We start from the raw sequence: 14,811 nt of genomic DNA, 5'->3' as shown, positions 1-14,811 counted from the left end.
TTTTTAAAGAATTTAAACTAGTTAAGACTTAAAGTTTTTATATAAATTTGTGTTTGATTAAACATTAGTACAATTACAACAATTTTTTTTTGTTTTTCTTGTAATAATTTATTTAGTTACATTAAAATCAAAATTAATTTTTGAATCCAGAACCGTAAGAAACTTACGAGAATTTTTATTATGAAATAAATTACTGAGTTTATGTTTTATCTATTTATTCTTTATTTTATTTGTAATATAAATAATAAATATAATGAAATATAATAATAAAATATAATTAATTATAATTAATGAGATTAGTGTATGCTTCAGTTTGTACAGATTTTAATAGTTTTGGAAATATATTTTTGTACTAAAATACTAAACTTCTTTTAATGAGAGCTTGTGTATGTGCATCATCATATTTTAATTTTTTAATATAAATCTTATTTATTAATTATTTTTTAATATAAACATCTGTAATTGCATTTGAGCATTACCCTTCAAGATTACTTTACCTTTTGGTAAAAAAGTGTCCAATGACTTTTGACTGGAGGGACATTTTACTTAATAATCGCATTACTAGTCATTCCATCAGGAGATGTTTCAAAAACAGGATGACTATGTGCAAGATAAATCCCCGCACACGTAATTAGTACTCTTAATTCTTCCCTAAGAACTTTGATAACGTCTTTTACTAATTCTTTTCCTCGTGTCATAGCACTTGTCTCATGAACTTTATTTGCATCAATGATTTGTTTAACTGGTGAACCATCATCATTTTTACAATAATGAGCAGCTTCATAAAACTTTGATGCAGTAATACGTCCATCACGAAGTTCATGCCAAATTGCACATTCACTTTGCTGTTTGGATAGTTGTTCAGCTTCTTCACATACAGCTTTTTTCATTTAATCTTTGGTGAACTCAAAAAATTTTTCAACTGGCAAATCAGTACTTTGATTTAAATAATAAATAAGTCGATGTAACGATAAATTATATGCTTTTATGGATTCTACATCAAAATTTGAGAATTTATTTATTGATTTTTGTGACATTGAATCACTTCTTGTAAAAATATACTATTGTCCCGAAAATCGTCAACTAGAGTAACAGAGGTATTTTTGTTTTCTCATTAAATATCAATATAATTAATAATAAAGTTATAAAATACAAAAAAAATCAATAATTTTTTTTCTTCAAACACCCAGTATATATGAATAAATTCTATTTTGTGTAATAGAGCAGTGCCCTGAAATGATTACAAAATCCAGAACACCTGGAAATGCATTTTAAAGTAGAAATCAGTGTTTTAATTTGCCCGAAAAGTTTGGCAAATGTAGTTTGGGTTATTTAAATTAAAATGTGTCACTCGTCTAGAAATTAGCCTCATTTCATTCATTTGGCAGAAGAGTGAGTGAGTGAGATATTTTTTACAAGGTGCATTTGTCAAACACTATTTTGGCTAAGACCAAATAAGTAAGTTTTCTATAAATAAACAACGAGCAAACACGAAACAATTATTAATTTCCATTAGCAATATCCACATCGCAAACCCGCAGCCAAATTCGAACTATACATGGACAACAGATAAAGACAACAAAGTAACGGAATTCGGTCCATTGTACGAGTGATTAATATTGATACGAGTTACGTGCGATCGGATTGAACGATGCTCCGGCCCGGAATCAGTCCTGTACAAATATTTTGACAACACAACGGACAAATTGATCGGCAAGCACGGACAGACGCGCTCGAAATTAACTATGCAACTGCAACCGTCCGAAAACATGCCGTTGTTGTAAGATTATTTATTCATTTATTCGACTAATTGTGAACTAATTGTGTTAAATTAATAATGGCGTTGATTGCGAGCCTCCGAAAATAATTCTGCTTATTACGTCGGCTTTATACCTTCGTATGTATTTTAATTTTGATAAGGGGATAATAAAATCGAACGTGTATGCAAATAAAATATTTTATTACGACCTTAAGAAAAAGAAAATTGCATTTAATTATTAGCTATGTATGTGTGTATGTGTGTATGTGTGTATGTAAAAAGGAATCACATCAACAGGATGAACATCAACATTTGATGAAGAAACTCGAGATTTCAAGATAAAGAGATTTTAATTCGGTTGAAATCCGGAGTGTCCGCGACTGTTCTAACCTTCCCTCAATTAAATTTACTCTACGGACTAGCAGGAAAATAAATGTAGTAGTAGTAGTAGTAGGTAGGAGTGGAGGTTTTTTTTCCTAGCAATTTCCTCGAGTCTAGTATTTACATTCACTATCCATTCCGCGTCTGATTTGCCGTAATATCGCCCCAGTGTTTTTCGTCCGTTCTCTCCCGGTTCTTTTTAGAAAGCTGATTATTAGAACAGGAGCGAGAAGTTTGCACAGGGATCCGGGAAAAGACAATTGGGCGTCGGTGTGCATACTATTGTCATTGTAAAAGTGATAAAGTACCAAGAATGGCCCTCTTGATTTGAGATAATCTGAAATTCAAATAGGTAAAAGTTTAAAAGTAATTTCGCTTTTTAAACAAAACTGTTGAGACATGCAAAAGAAGGCAGCGGAACAAAGGCGGGCGTTCGCCGTAAAGCGCTGCCGTTGCCGACTCAAATACTGGAAAAAAAAAGGTGAAGTTTACAGTATTCCGTATTTACATATCAGAATCATTAGCGAAGTTAGTTCAGACATTCTGTTACAGAATAAACAATGGAATGACTAATGAATATGCCATTAGAGCCGTTACACATCGCACATCCTCTAACCAGGTGCAAGAATAAGTGCCCAGTTTGACTTACAGTTATGTTTTAGCACATCACATCAAACATCTTCTTCTCAGCCACCTACTTTATCCAGGAATTGCTGCCAAACTGTACCGAATATTGCTCAAAATCCGTTCAGCCAATTTTACAGGACATTTTTCGGGAAATAAGTAATTTTTACTCGTTGATTTTTTGGCTCAGGCAAACATTCATAGTTTGGATGTGGTCAGGACTGAAGAGGGAACGTAGGGATTCCTTGTGCTACAACCTATTTTCATATAAGCAACATATTTCTGTGAATAAAATTAAAAAGCTATTGGCACCAGTTAATTCATAAGTAAAAATTGTATTACAATGGAAGAAAAACATAATTTTTACTCGATGATTTTTTAGCTCAGGCAAACAGACAATATACATAGTTTGGATGTGATCAAGAATGAAGAGGGAATGTAGGGATTCCTTGTGCTTCAATCAATCTTCATATAATCCACATATTTTTGTGAATAAAATTAGAAAGCTGTTGGCACCAGTTAATTCATAAGTAAAAATTGTATTACAATGAAAGAAAAACATAATTTTTACTCAATGATTTTTTAGCTCAGGCAAACAGACAATATTCATAGTTTGGATGTGATCAAGAATGAAGAGGGAATGTAGGGATTCCTTGTGCTTCAATCAATCTTCAAGTAAGCAACATATTTCTGTGAATAAAATTAAAAAGCTGTTGGCACCAGTTAATTCATAATTAAAAATTTTATTACAATGAAAGAAAAACATAATTTACAGAAGTAATTTTTACTCAATGATTTTTTAGCTCAGACAAACAGACAATATTCATAGTTTGGATGTGATCAAGAACGAAGAGGGAATGTAGGGATTCCTTGTGCTTTAAACAATCTTCATATAAGCAACATATATCTGTGAATAAAATTGGTACTAGTCTTTTGAAACTGAGTGTATTAAGAATTATAAAAACAAGAAGATGTCAATAGAAGACATTCTTGGGTGAATGAAATCATGTCATATTTTAAGATTATTAAGAACCGAAAAAGGGAAAAACTCTTTAGGAGTCATTTATAGATGTGAAAGACTGTCTAATAATTAGTAGTATATAATAAGAACAAAATTTGGTTATTATGAAACTGAGAGTATTAAGAATTATAAATAAGAATGATAAAAACAAGAAGATACCTACAGAAGACATTCTTGAAAGCTAATAGGACTGAAGCAAAAAAATCTTTAATGAAATATAATCCATGTTCAATAACTAATGAGTATTTTTAGGTCCAAAATATAAAACCAGGTCTAGAACGACCGACTGGTCGAATTGAAGTGGATGACCCATCTTAAGTAAGTTAAGTAAGTAAGTAAATTATGTGTGATTTGCTGGATAAAAATCTGGAAACCCACCAAGAATTAATATTAGATTAGCCGTTCGTTTTTGCGTTGTTTAAGACTGAAATCACGTCAAATTTTAAGATAATTAAGAACCGAAAAAGGGAACAAAAATGAATTTTTAATTGGCCATTCTTCAATTAGACGGCACCGACAAAAAAGCCAATTAATTAAAAAAATCCCCGATGCATTTAAAATAATATTTATTTTAATATAAATCAGTAATGTAATTAAAGATTTCGCTTTATCGCAGCGAAATGCGGACGGCGAGAGGAACGCAGCAGAAGCGGAAGGGGGTAAAGCAAATTAAACGGTGGAAAATTAAATTCATCAGTTGAAAAACATCCCGCCAACTCAGTGGAATAAGTAGTGGGTATAAAATATTAAAATCAACTACGTTCATTTTTAATAGGAGTCAGATAATGATCTACAAACAAGTGAGCAAAGTGTATTCCTGTAAGATGAGAAATGAACGTTTTTTTTTTCCTTCTCTTGTTTACTCTCTTTTGCTTCTCTGCTGTTTCTGCCGTTCAGATGCTCCTTTCGTCCGTTGAAGCAGGAAGAATCAACTCGAGTGGAACTGATTAACTTTATTATTTTTGTTGGAATTTGCACCCTGTGTTATTCGGTGTCGTCGGCGTCTTCGATAAAATTAAACAGGAACTTTACAAGTTCCACGGGCGCCACTACACAAGTGAACAAAACAACAAAATTATACGACGACTTATCCGATTAGCCCCGATTTTATTCGATCTTGATTTAATACGGAGTTACTTGTTTTTTGGGGCATTTTGTATTTTTTACGATTGGGATCGGGATGGCACAATTTTCGTTGGCACCCAATAAATCTTAAAATTTAAATTTGATTACACCTTTCCATATAACGTGGCACAATAACACGAAACGAAAATTTTCCTCGTTCACATTATTCAAAATACAAAATCAGATTGTACTGGAGATTCGCGTGACTGACTTTATTAGGTAACATTAGAGCTGAAATATTCCGTAGACGTATGCAGCGGATTTAATAAAAATTTGTCACGTTTATGAAAAAGTTCAGGTCTATTAAACTTATTCGTCGTAAATAAAAAAAAAGACGTAATTCGTGGGACGCATTAAATCGAACCGATCCGTGTTCCTATTATGTGTCGGCAGAATGAAAAGTTAAGAGCCGCATAATGCGATATATGTATATGTAAAACCCCGTGGATGTACTGTAGTGTATCCGGACCCTTATTCAATACTCCGCCGTCCTTTCACAAAAGCCGATATTTTAAATTCAAATTCATGTGTTACAGGCGCAAATTGTTTTTCGAGTTTTTAATTAAAAAAATTTAAATAACAATTAGCAAGGAGGTGTGTGCATTAATATAAATATCGTATTAAACTTATTTGCAACGTAACAAGAATATTTAACTATTTATTGGTGTTTGACTAGGAACGCTTTGTAGGTTGGCCAATTTGAATTTTAAATTGGCACTAATTTTCAATTATTATACAATAAATATTTAGTGTGGCGGATGCGGGTCGAGTCGGGGGTATTCTGCGCCACCCACCGAACCGCCGAACACCTAGTTATAGGGGTGTGTTGGCGCGAAATCGCTCCCATAACACCAACACCCCCACAAGCTCCTCTAATGGGACTTACTGGCCTGAAAGTGACGTAAATCTTCTGCCAATTCGAAACGTATCGATTCCATTGCGCACTATATTTTAATTTTCTCCTCTGGAACGAACGATTTCTCCCACACGACAAAATATTTCTGTGCTGACACTCATCATTCACTTATTATGTCGAATATGCACCTTATATACAGTATTGGCAGAAAGTAGAGTAACTTTTTGAAAATATATAAATGCAAATATAATATAATTTATACCAATAATGAATGAACACAACATATCGGTGAATATTTCTTGTATTAAAAATAATTATGTTAGTAAATGACAACTTAGACAATTGATGTACTTCTGTTCGTTTCCCGTTCTTATCTGCTTAGCGATTTTGGTGATTTTGACCAATGGTGTCCATATTTTATCCAGCTTCAATGCTTCTTCTTTTTTGGCTGGTCTGATTGTTGAACGTTTTGTGGTACCGATGTATACTTTTCTGCAAGAGCATGGTATGCGGTATATCTCAGAAGCTGTTTAATAGTTTCTTCTTTCTTTGGCAGATCGGAGACTGTGTTGAATTTTCCTCGTTTCCTCAATCGTGTACTCATCACTAGGTAGATCTTTATTATTAGTGTGAGATTTCATTGTACGTCTTATTTCTGAGCACTTGTATCCGTTGGTCTCTATTGTTTTTTCTAAGTGTTCCTGTTCTTCAGCGAAGTGGTGTGTGGCACATATCCTTTTGGCTCGTCCGGTTAGTGTTTTGATGAGCCCTTGTTTTTGCCTAGGATGATGGATGATGGATCATTTATGTAGATACCGATCGGTGTGTGTAGGTTTTCTGTATACTGTATGGTTTAAATGTTCACCGACTCTTTTTACTAAGACATCCAAAAAAGGTATTTGGTTCTCCTTTTCCAGTTCCATTGTGAATTTGATATTGTTATGATGAGAGTTTAGGTGTTTTAGATCTAGTTTTTCTTGTCCATGTTTCCATATCACGAAAGTATCATCCACGTAGCGATACCAAACAAAAGGTTTGTGTTTGGAAGTCTCAATCACTATTTGTTCAAACTTTTCCATAAAGAAATTGGAGATCACTGGACTAAGAGGACTGCCCATTGCTAATCCTTCAGTCTGTTCGTAGAATTTGTTGTTCTAAACGAAATAGCTTTCAATAAGGAACGTACGAAAAAGATCCACTAAATCTGAAGGGAATATTTCTGATATCATGTTAAAGGAATCATTAACAGGAACTTTAGTGAAAGTGACACTACGTCGAAATTGACCAGTCTATCTTCTACATCAGGATGTAATCCTTTCAATATCTCAACAAAATGAGTCGAATCTCTAATAAAGATTAGGGTAAGCAATCTGGTAAGTTATTTGTTGGTGACTCAGAAGTACTAACGATACATAAGGATACCACTCCGACCCATCGAAACCAATAAACCTGAACAACTATAGATATGAAAAACAATGGTCACGAAAGCCTCGACCTTTATGTTTTTTTTTTGTTTAACTATGTAATTGTTAAATTTATAAAAGGTTAATTTTCAATATAATTTTTTCAACATAATATAACCAAAACAAGATTTATTTGAATTTTAAGAAAGTTGCTCTAGTTTTTGCCACTACTTACAATATTTTACTAATTCTAACTCTTAAGTGAACTGAACTTGTAGAATGTTCGTTTATGTTTAAAAAATTCATTCATTTTTTTGATTTTCGAGTTTAGCGAGCCAAAATTTATAAGAAAACTCAATATTTCACAAAAGGTCGATTTGCATTTTGCAATATAAATATTATTTCAAAACCATCCATTCAGTATGTACGTAAAAAGCAAAACACTCTTGAATATAGGTCAAAAATATTTACATCCGTTTAGTTTTAAGATATTTTCTTCCTACATTAAGAAAGTGTTTCAATTTTTAAAAGCAATTAAAATTTTAATGATGGCTTAGAAAATAAATGAGACCATTACATTTTTACTTTTTCATAATAATACGTTGCTTACATGAAAATTCATGCGTTAAAATTTAGTTTCTGGGATGAACAAAGAATTCCTATTTGGCTCCTGTCTGTGAAAGGAATAAACATCTGAACTGTGTCGTAACACTGTCCTCAAGATCTGATACGAACAATGGAATCGGTTGGTTCTATTGATTATTTTAATTATTATTATTATGGTTGTGTTAAAGTTCGGCGGCGAAGTAATAACAACATTTGCCTTGAAACACAGATTTCTACCTTTTACGAAGAACAAATCTCAAATAAAATACATATGATTTAAGTAAACCACATATCACTGAAACTCAAAATGCCGAAAAATATGCCTAAAGCTCTAACACTTGAGTTAACTTAAAAAAAAAGAAAATTTAAAACGTAAGTAGCTCTCACAATGAATTGCCACAATTCAAATTCTAAAATCAAACTCAAAGCACACAAAATCTACTATTTACTGAAAATAAATTGAAAAGTTGATGAATTAACACTGACATTAAGTGGTACTCAAAATTAATTCTGAACATGTAGTATACTAGACACAAATTTGAAAGCCCAATCTATAGATTTAGAAGATTATTTGGCTCTTCTTCATTTAAAGACGTCTCCGTTGCCCTGCCTGATGCAAGGTGGTACTTTTTCTGGAAATCATATCGAGAGTAACGCGGCAGGAATTCCGGACCTCCTGGTGACCTGGGAATATAATCTGAAATTTATAAAAACTGAGTTAATTTGCTTTTTTAAATTAATTTCTGCTACTTACTTCACACATATTGCAGATATGCGTTTGGTAATCCATAGATTGGCGTACATTGTTAGCAATATCCTTCAATATGTTAGCATCCGTGTTCGCTGTGTCGGATTCTAGTTCCACTGATCTATGGTTTTTTCCCTGAGGACGTTTAATTCTTCTTCATACATAGGCCTGGCTTCGTTCTTTCGGCTCATGTTTGCTGCTGCCATTTCTATGTAGGAACCGAAACTGATTGTGTAGAAACTATGAATATTACGAAAAAGCTGGCTAAAAAATAAAGTTTTATGTTGGTGATTAGGAAAGATAAATAAATAAAAAATAAAATTTGAGAGAGACTGACCTCAGCTTGATCCTAGATGGTAAGTACATTCTCTGGAAATCCTATCGAGACTAATTCGGAAGTAATTCCAGGTCTCCTGGTCTCTGTTACTCTGAGATTTATGAATTTTTAAATAAATTTAAGAAATGACGTATTAGTTGACATTACTGTCAACTGAACGTCTTTTGAATTATTTTTTTTATAAAAAGAAGAGAAATCAAATACATAATTTATATTGATTAAACTATTTATTGAAAATAAATTGAAAAGTTAATTCATCATGACATTAAGTGGTACTCAAAATTAATTCTGAACATGTAGTATACTAGACACAAATTTGAAAGCCTAATCTATAGATTTAAAAGATTATTTGGCTCTTCTTCATTTAAAGACGTTTCCGTTGTCGTCCGACTTGTTCTCTGGTCCTTGAGATCATGTAATATAACAATAATCAAAACACATTCGTTTAGTTTAAAAGAAAAGTTACCTTGGCGAGAAGAACGGGTCCCTGCCTGATGTAAGGTGGCACTTTTTCTTGAAATCATATCGAGAGTAACGCGGCAGGAATTCCGGACCTCCTGGTGACCTGGGAACATAATCTGAAATTTATAAAAACTGAGTTAAGTTGCTTCTTTAAATTAATTTCTGCTACTTACTTCAAACATATTGCAGATATGCATTTGGTAATCCATGGATTGGCGTACATTGTTAGCAATATCTTTCACTTTGTTGGTATCCGTGTTCGCTGTGTCGGATTTTAATTCCACTGATCTATGGTTCTCCCATAATTGGTGCATTTTTTCCGTGAGGACGTTTAATTCTTCTTCATACATAGGTTTGGCTTCGGTCTTTCGGCTCATGTTTGCTGCTGCCATTTCTATGTAGGAACCGAAACTGATTGTGTGGAAACTATGAATATTATGAAACAAAGTAATTTCCTAGCAACTAGTTATTATTTTATACTTGATTTATTTCGAATGCACAGCTCACGAAAGGTTGGTTAAAAAATAAAGTTCTGTGTTTGTGTCTAGCCAACATAAATAAATAAAAAATAAAATTTGTTTAATACAATGTTTATGTTGGTATCATTTATAACCTCTACTAGTTGAATTTGACTCGATTATATGTCATGTTTCTGAATTAAATTAATTTTTTTAAAGAACTGTGTACATTTTGTTGCCTGTGGAGAGAATTGTAACAATGTATTACTTTATTATCAGTGATTCGTGACGATTTAGTTGATTATTTACCACAGATCTTTTGCCTTTTATAATTATTTAATAATGGGCCGTACGTAGTCAAAGTGCGTATGTGATTTAAGAAAAATTATAATTTTGCCTTCCTAAAAATGACAGAAACATCATTTGGCTTTTCTTCATTTAGAGACGTCTCCATTGTCGTCCGACTTGTTCTCTGCTTCTTGAGATCATGTAATTGAACAATAATCAAAATACGTTCGTTTAGTTTATAAGAAAAGTTACCTTGGCGAGAAAGGCTGGCCCCTGCCTGCTCCAAGATGGTATATTTTTTGGCAATTCTATCGAGAGTATTTCGGAAGTAATTCCGGGTTTCCTGGTCTCACTTACTCTGTGTATTTATGAATTTTTAAATAAATTCCAAAAATCACGTATTAGTTAAAGAAAAAAACAAGGGAAATGAAATGCATGATTTATATAGATTAAACTATTTATTGAAAATAAATTGAAAAGTTAATTCAACACGACATTAAATGGTACTCAAAATTAATTCTAAATATGTAGTATACTAAACATAAATTTGGAAAAAGCTTAATCTATAGATCTAGAAGATTATTTGGTTCCTCTTCATTTAGAGACGTCTCCGTTGCCGTGCGACTTGTTCTCTGCTTCTTGAGATCATGTAATTGAACAATAATCAAAATACGTTCGTTTAGTTTATAAGAAAAGTTACCTTGGCGAGAAAGGCTGGCCCCTGCCTGCTCCAAGATGGCACATTCTCTGGAAATCTTATCGAGAGTAACACGACAGAAATTCCAGGCCTCTTGGACACTGGTACTTGGGAACTTCTGGAAATTAAAATAACTGAATTAAGTCGCTTTTCTAAATTAATTTCTACTACTTACTTTAAAAGAATTGCAGACAAGCACATGGAAATCCATAGATTCGCGTGCAAAGTTAAGAATATACTTCATTTTCTTAGCATTCTTCTTCGCTGTGTTGGGTTCTAGGTCCTTTGATTTAAGTTGCTCCCATAATTGCTGTATTTCTTCCGTGAAGACATTTAAATCTTCTGCAGTAATAGACTTGAGCTCGGTCTTTCGGCTCATATTTGCTGCTGCCTCTTCTATGTAGAAACCGAAACTGATTGTGTGGAAACTGTGAATATTACGAAACGAAGTAATCTCCTAGCAACCAGTTATTATTTTGTTTTTAACAGAGTACTTGATTTTATTTCGTATGCACAGCTCACTAAAAACTAGCTAAAAATAAAGTTTTATGATAGTGACTAGGCAACATAAATAAATAAGAAATATAATTTGTTTAATACGATTCATGTTTCTATTGTTATCATTTATAAACTTTACTGATTGAATTGGATTCCATTATATGTAATGTTGCTCAATTAAATTATGTTTTTTTAAAAACTGTGTACATCTTGTTGCCTTTGGGCAGAATTTTAGCATTTTATAATTTTTATAATCATTTAATAATGGGTGTTACGTAGTCAGAATGCTCATGTGCTTCATGTGCTTTAAGAAAAAATATATTTTAGACTTCCCAAAAACGACAAAAACATAGCTAGGAGCTACATGGTCCGGGCAGTGTGAAAATAAAATTGACACTAGATTAAACTAAAATTCTGTTAAACAACATTTACATTATATATAGTTTATATATATGGTACTAATATTTATTTTCAACCCTTGTATTATTATTCATGTCTAACGCTCATGGCTCATGGCTGTCAGTCTGAAACAGAATGGTACATTTTCTGGAAATCCTTTCGAGAGCAACTCGGAAGAAATTCCAAGTCTCCTGGTCTCTCTTACTCTGTGTATTTATGAATTATTAAATAAATTCCAGAAATGACGTATTAGGTGACATTACTGTCAATCAAACTTCACTTGAATTACTTTTTTTTTTAAATAAGAAGGGAAATGAAATGCATTATTTATATTGATTAAACTATTTATTGAAAAGTTAATTTGACATAACTTGAAACTCAAAATTAATTCTAAATATGTAGTATACTAAACATATATTTGAAAAAAGCTTAATCTATATATTTTGAAGATCATTTGGCTCTTCTTCATTTAGAGACGTTTCCGTTGTCGTCCGTCTTGTTCTCTGCTTCTTGAGATCATGTAATTGAACAATAATCAAAATATGTTCGTTTAGTTTATAAAAAAGTTACCTTGGCGAAAAAGATTGGCCTCTGCGTCATGCAAGTTGGCCCATTCTCTGGAAATTATATGGAGAATAACTCGGAGGTAATTCCAGGTCTCCTGGTCACTGGTACCTGGGAACTTCCTCTGAAAATTAAAATGACTGAGTTAAGTCTAAGCTTTTCTAAATTAATTTTTACTACTTACTGTAAAAAATTTGCTGACAAGCACATTGAACTCTATAGATCGGCGTGCATATTTAAGAATATGCTTCATTTTGTTAGCATTCGTGTTCGCTGCGTTGAGCTCTAGTTCCATTGATCTACGGTGCTCCCATAATTGGTGCATTTTTTCCGTGAGGACTTTAAATTCTGCTGCAGTACTAGGCTTGGGCTCGGTCTTTCGGCTCATATTTGCTGCTGCTTGTTCCATGTAGGACCCGAAACTGATTGTGTGGAAACTATGAATATTATGAAACAAAGTAATCTCCTAGCAACCAGTTATTATTTTTTTTAACGGAATACTTGATTTTATTTCGTATGCACAGCTCACTAAAACCTGGCTAAAAAATAAAGTTTTATGTTAGTGTCTAGCCAACATAAATAAATAAAAAATTAAATTTATTTAATATAATTAATGTTTATGTTGGTATCATTTATAAGCTATACTAGTTGAATTGAATTCCATTATATGCAATGTTGCTCAATTAAATTATTTTTATTTTAAATAGCTGTGTACATTTTGTTGCCTTTGGACGGAATTGTAGCAATTTATTATTTTATACACCATCAATGATTTGTGACGATTTAGTCGATTATTTACCAGAGGTCTTTTGCTTTTTATAATTATTTAATAATGGGTCGTACGTAATCAGAGTGCTTAAAACGACAGAAACATTGCTAAGGGTTACCATACGTATACACATACATATATTTATGAAATTTAGTTTGAAAACTGTGAGAAGAAGGTTAGTAGAATTTTCCGATTTCAATTTACTCAGAATCAACTCCACTGGACCACAGAACAGTGGCACAATGAATAATATAATTTATTTATAAATTCCTGTTTCTTCTTATGTTAGTCAATAAAAATTTATTTCAGAATACTATACGAATTCGTAGAATAGAGTCCACATTAAATAAAAAAGTTGCCACAAGAATGATCAGCAGTGTACCAGTACGTCGGACGAGGGAGCCATCCGGCTAAGTGCAATAATTCTCCGGTTTGGGGAAGTTAGATCAAACAGTTGTAATAGCCTGTCTGGTTTACGAGAACGTATAACACGTAATTTCGTTTCTTGTTTACAACAATAAAATTATTAAGGACCGATTTTACGATTATTTTTATGGTAGATAAAGCGAACCTTACATTTATAATCGCGGAATCCTTTAAAGGATCTAATTACCGTCCGACGATCCGGCTCGTAAAAATCCGGCAATTAAAAAGTTTTTACACTCGATAAGTGCTTTTGTGGGCAACAACTAAAAACAAACTTGCATAACGCATCCGTAGTACTGGCAGTTCGCCGGTTAATTATGGAGGTGTTTTTGAAAGTAGACGTGTGAGATGCAGATTCAATTCCCGTGGCTTTCCTGGCTTTTCTGGCTTTTCGGGCTTTTCGAGCGTTTCGGAAAATGCAGCTTCAACTGGAACAAACACGAGTCTGTATATTGCCGCAGCTGAGTATAAGAACGTTATAAATGTATTCCGTTATATCTGTTAAGTGGCTCGGAAATATGTATGTAATGTGCATCACATTCGCGTTTCGTATAATGAAGAGAATGTAAACATAGAACAAATATTTGTTAAAGGATTTTGTGTACTTTATTTTCAATGGTAATCTGCATTTACGGAAATATAAAATTCTCCGGAAACGTTTTTACCTTCTTTGAATTGTACGTCGATTTACCAAGTGAAATTACTGTTGGTTTTATGTTTAGTAAGTTTGCCGATTGTTAAGGCTCCATTTTATACGTTACAGATGACGTTTCGTTATTATTATTAATTATTGTAACGGGTTTAACGATGGTAATTCGATTAAATAGATATTAAATCAGTAAAACCAAAGTCTTTTTGAAAGATTCGTTACAAAAGGTTAAAGGGAGTGATTTATGTTACACATGATATCAATGATGTTAGACTATACAATTTTTATTTGATGATTAATTTCAATATCACTAACCTTTGTCTTCGTTGAACAGATCTTCTTCAATTAATGTGATGTATCAAACTCAATACTCTCATCTTGCACCAAACCAACAAAATATTAGTTAACTTTGGCTCACTGTTTGACTGTTCTTAAATTTATAATACGGGACTAATTAAAACTCAAGTTAAAACAACTTAACTATACCAATAAATAAATATAAGAAAAGCAAACACAACACAAGTAAAAATATGAAACTGTATGATTTAAAACAATTTAAATATTTGGCAAAAAGGTTGAACCTAACGAATATTTAAAGAAATGATTTGATAATAGACAAACAGTGAGCAAGAAAGAATTAAAAAAACCTCAATCTTGACACTAGAAAAATTCTGGTAAAACCTACCGAAATAAATGAATCCCAGAGTTTTTATAAACTTGGATTCTAGAAAGGGGGTCAAG

General features: G+C 32.6%; 3 protein-coding genes across 4 annotated transcripts; all 3 read right to left on the bottom strand.

The window, feature by feature from the left end:
- Positions 1-9,068: 9,068 nt before the first annotated feature.
- On the bottom strand, positions 9,069-9,808 carry LOC109607912 (uncharacterized). Its single transcript, XM_020024368.2, has 3 exons — positions 9,496-9,808; positions 9,327-9,438; positions 9,069-9,264 (listed from the first exon to the last, which is right to left on the bottom strand). The coding sequence occupies exons 1-3, from the start codon at positions 9,712-9,714 to the stop codon at positions 9,221-9,223; spliced, it is 375 nt and encodes a 124-aa protein (XP_019879927.1). The 5' UTR covers positions 9,715-9,808; the 3' UTR covers positions 9,069-9,220.
- A 699-nt stretch (positions 9,809-10,507) lies between these two features.
- On the bottom strand, positions 10,508-11,219 carry LOC109607923 (uncharacterized). 2 transcript variants are annotated; one of them, XM_020024385.2, is made up of 3 exons: positions 10,941-11,219; positions 10,769-10,883; positions 10,508-10,703 (listed from the first exon to the last, which is right to left on the bottom strand). In XM_020024385.2, exons 1-3 carry the CDS (start codon positions 11,142-11,144, stop codon positions 10,663-10,665), a joined length of 360 nt encoding a protein of 119 aa, XP_019879944.1. In that variant the 5' UTR covers positions 11,145-11,219; the 3' UTR covers positions 10,508-10,662. The 2 variants fall into 2 exon arrangements, with proteins under 2 accessions (XP_019879944.1, XP_019879937.1); XM_020024378.2 differs by having other exon boundaries at positions 10,508-10,706; positions 10,941-11,213.
- An 861-nt stretch (positions 11,220-12,080) lies between these two features.
- LOC109607977 (uncharacterized) lies at positions 12,081-12,625 on the bottom strand. The gene is made up of 3 exons (XM_020024432.2): positions 12,411-12,625; positions 12,233-12,350; positions 12,081-12,171 (listed from the first exon to the last, which is right to left on the bottom strand). The coding sequence occupies exons 1-3, from the start codon at positions 12,612-12,614 to the stop codon at positions 12,128-12,130; spliced, it is 366 nt and encodes a 121-aa protein (XP_019879991.2). The 5' UTR covers positions 12,615-12,625; the 3' UTR covers positions 12,081-12,127.
- Between the last annotated feature and the right edge of the window lie 2,186 nt (positions 12,626-14,811).

The sequence above is a fragment of the Aethina tumida genome, chromosome 1 (assembly GCF_024364675.1).
Source record: "Aethina tumida isolate Nest 87 chromosome 1, icAetTumi1.1, whole genome shotgun sequence".
NCBI lineage: Eukaryota > Metazoa > Arthropoda > Insecta > Coleoptera > Nitidulidae > Aethina > Aethina tumida.
Note: the sequence above shows the minus strand (reverse complement) of the source record. Positions and strands in the feature narration are given on the sequence as shown.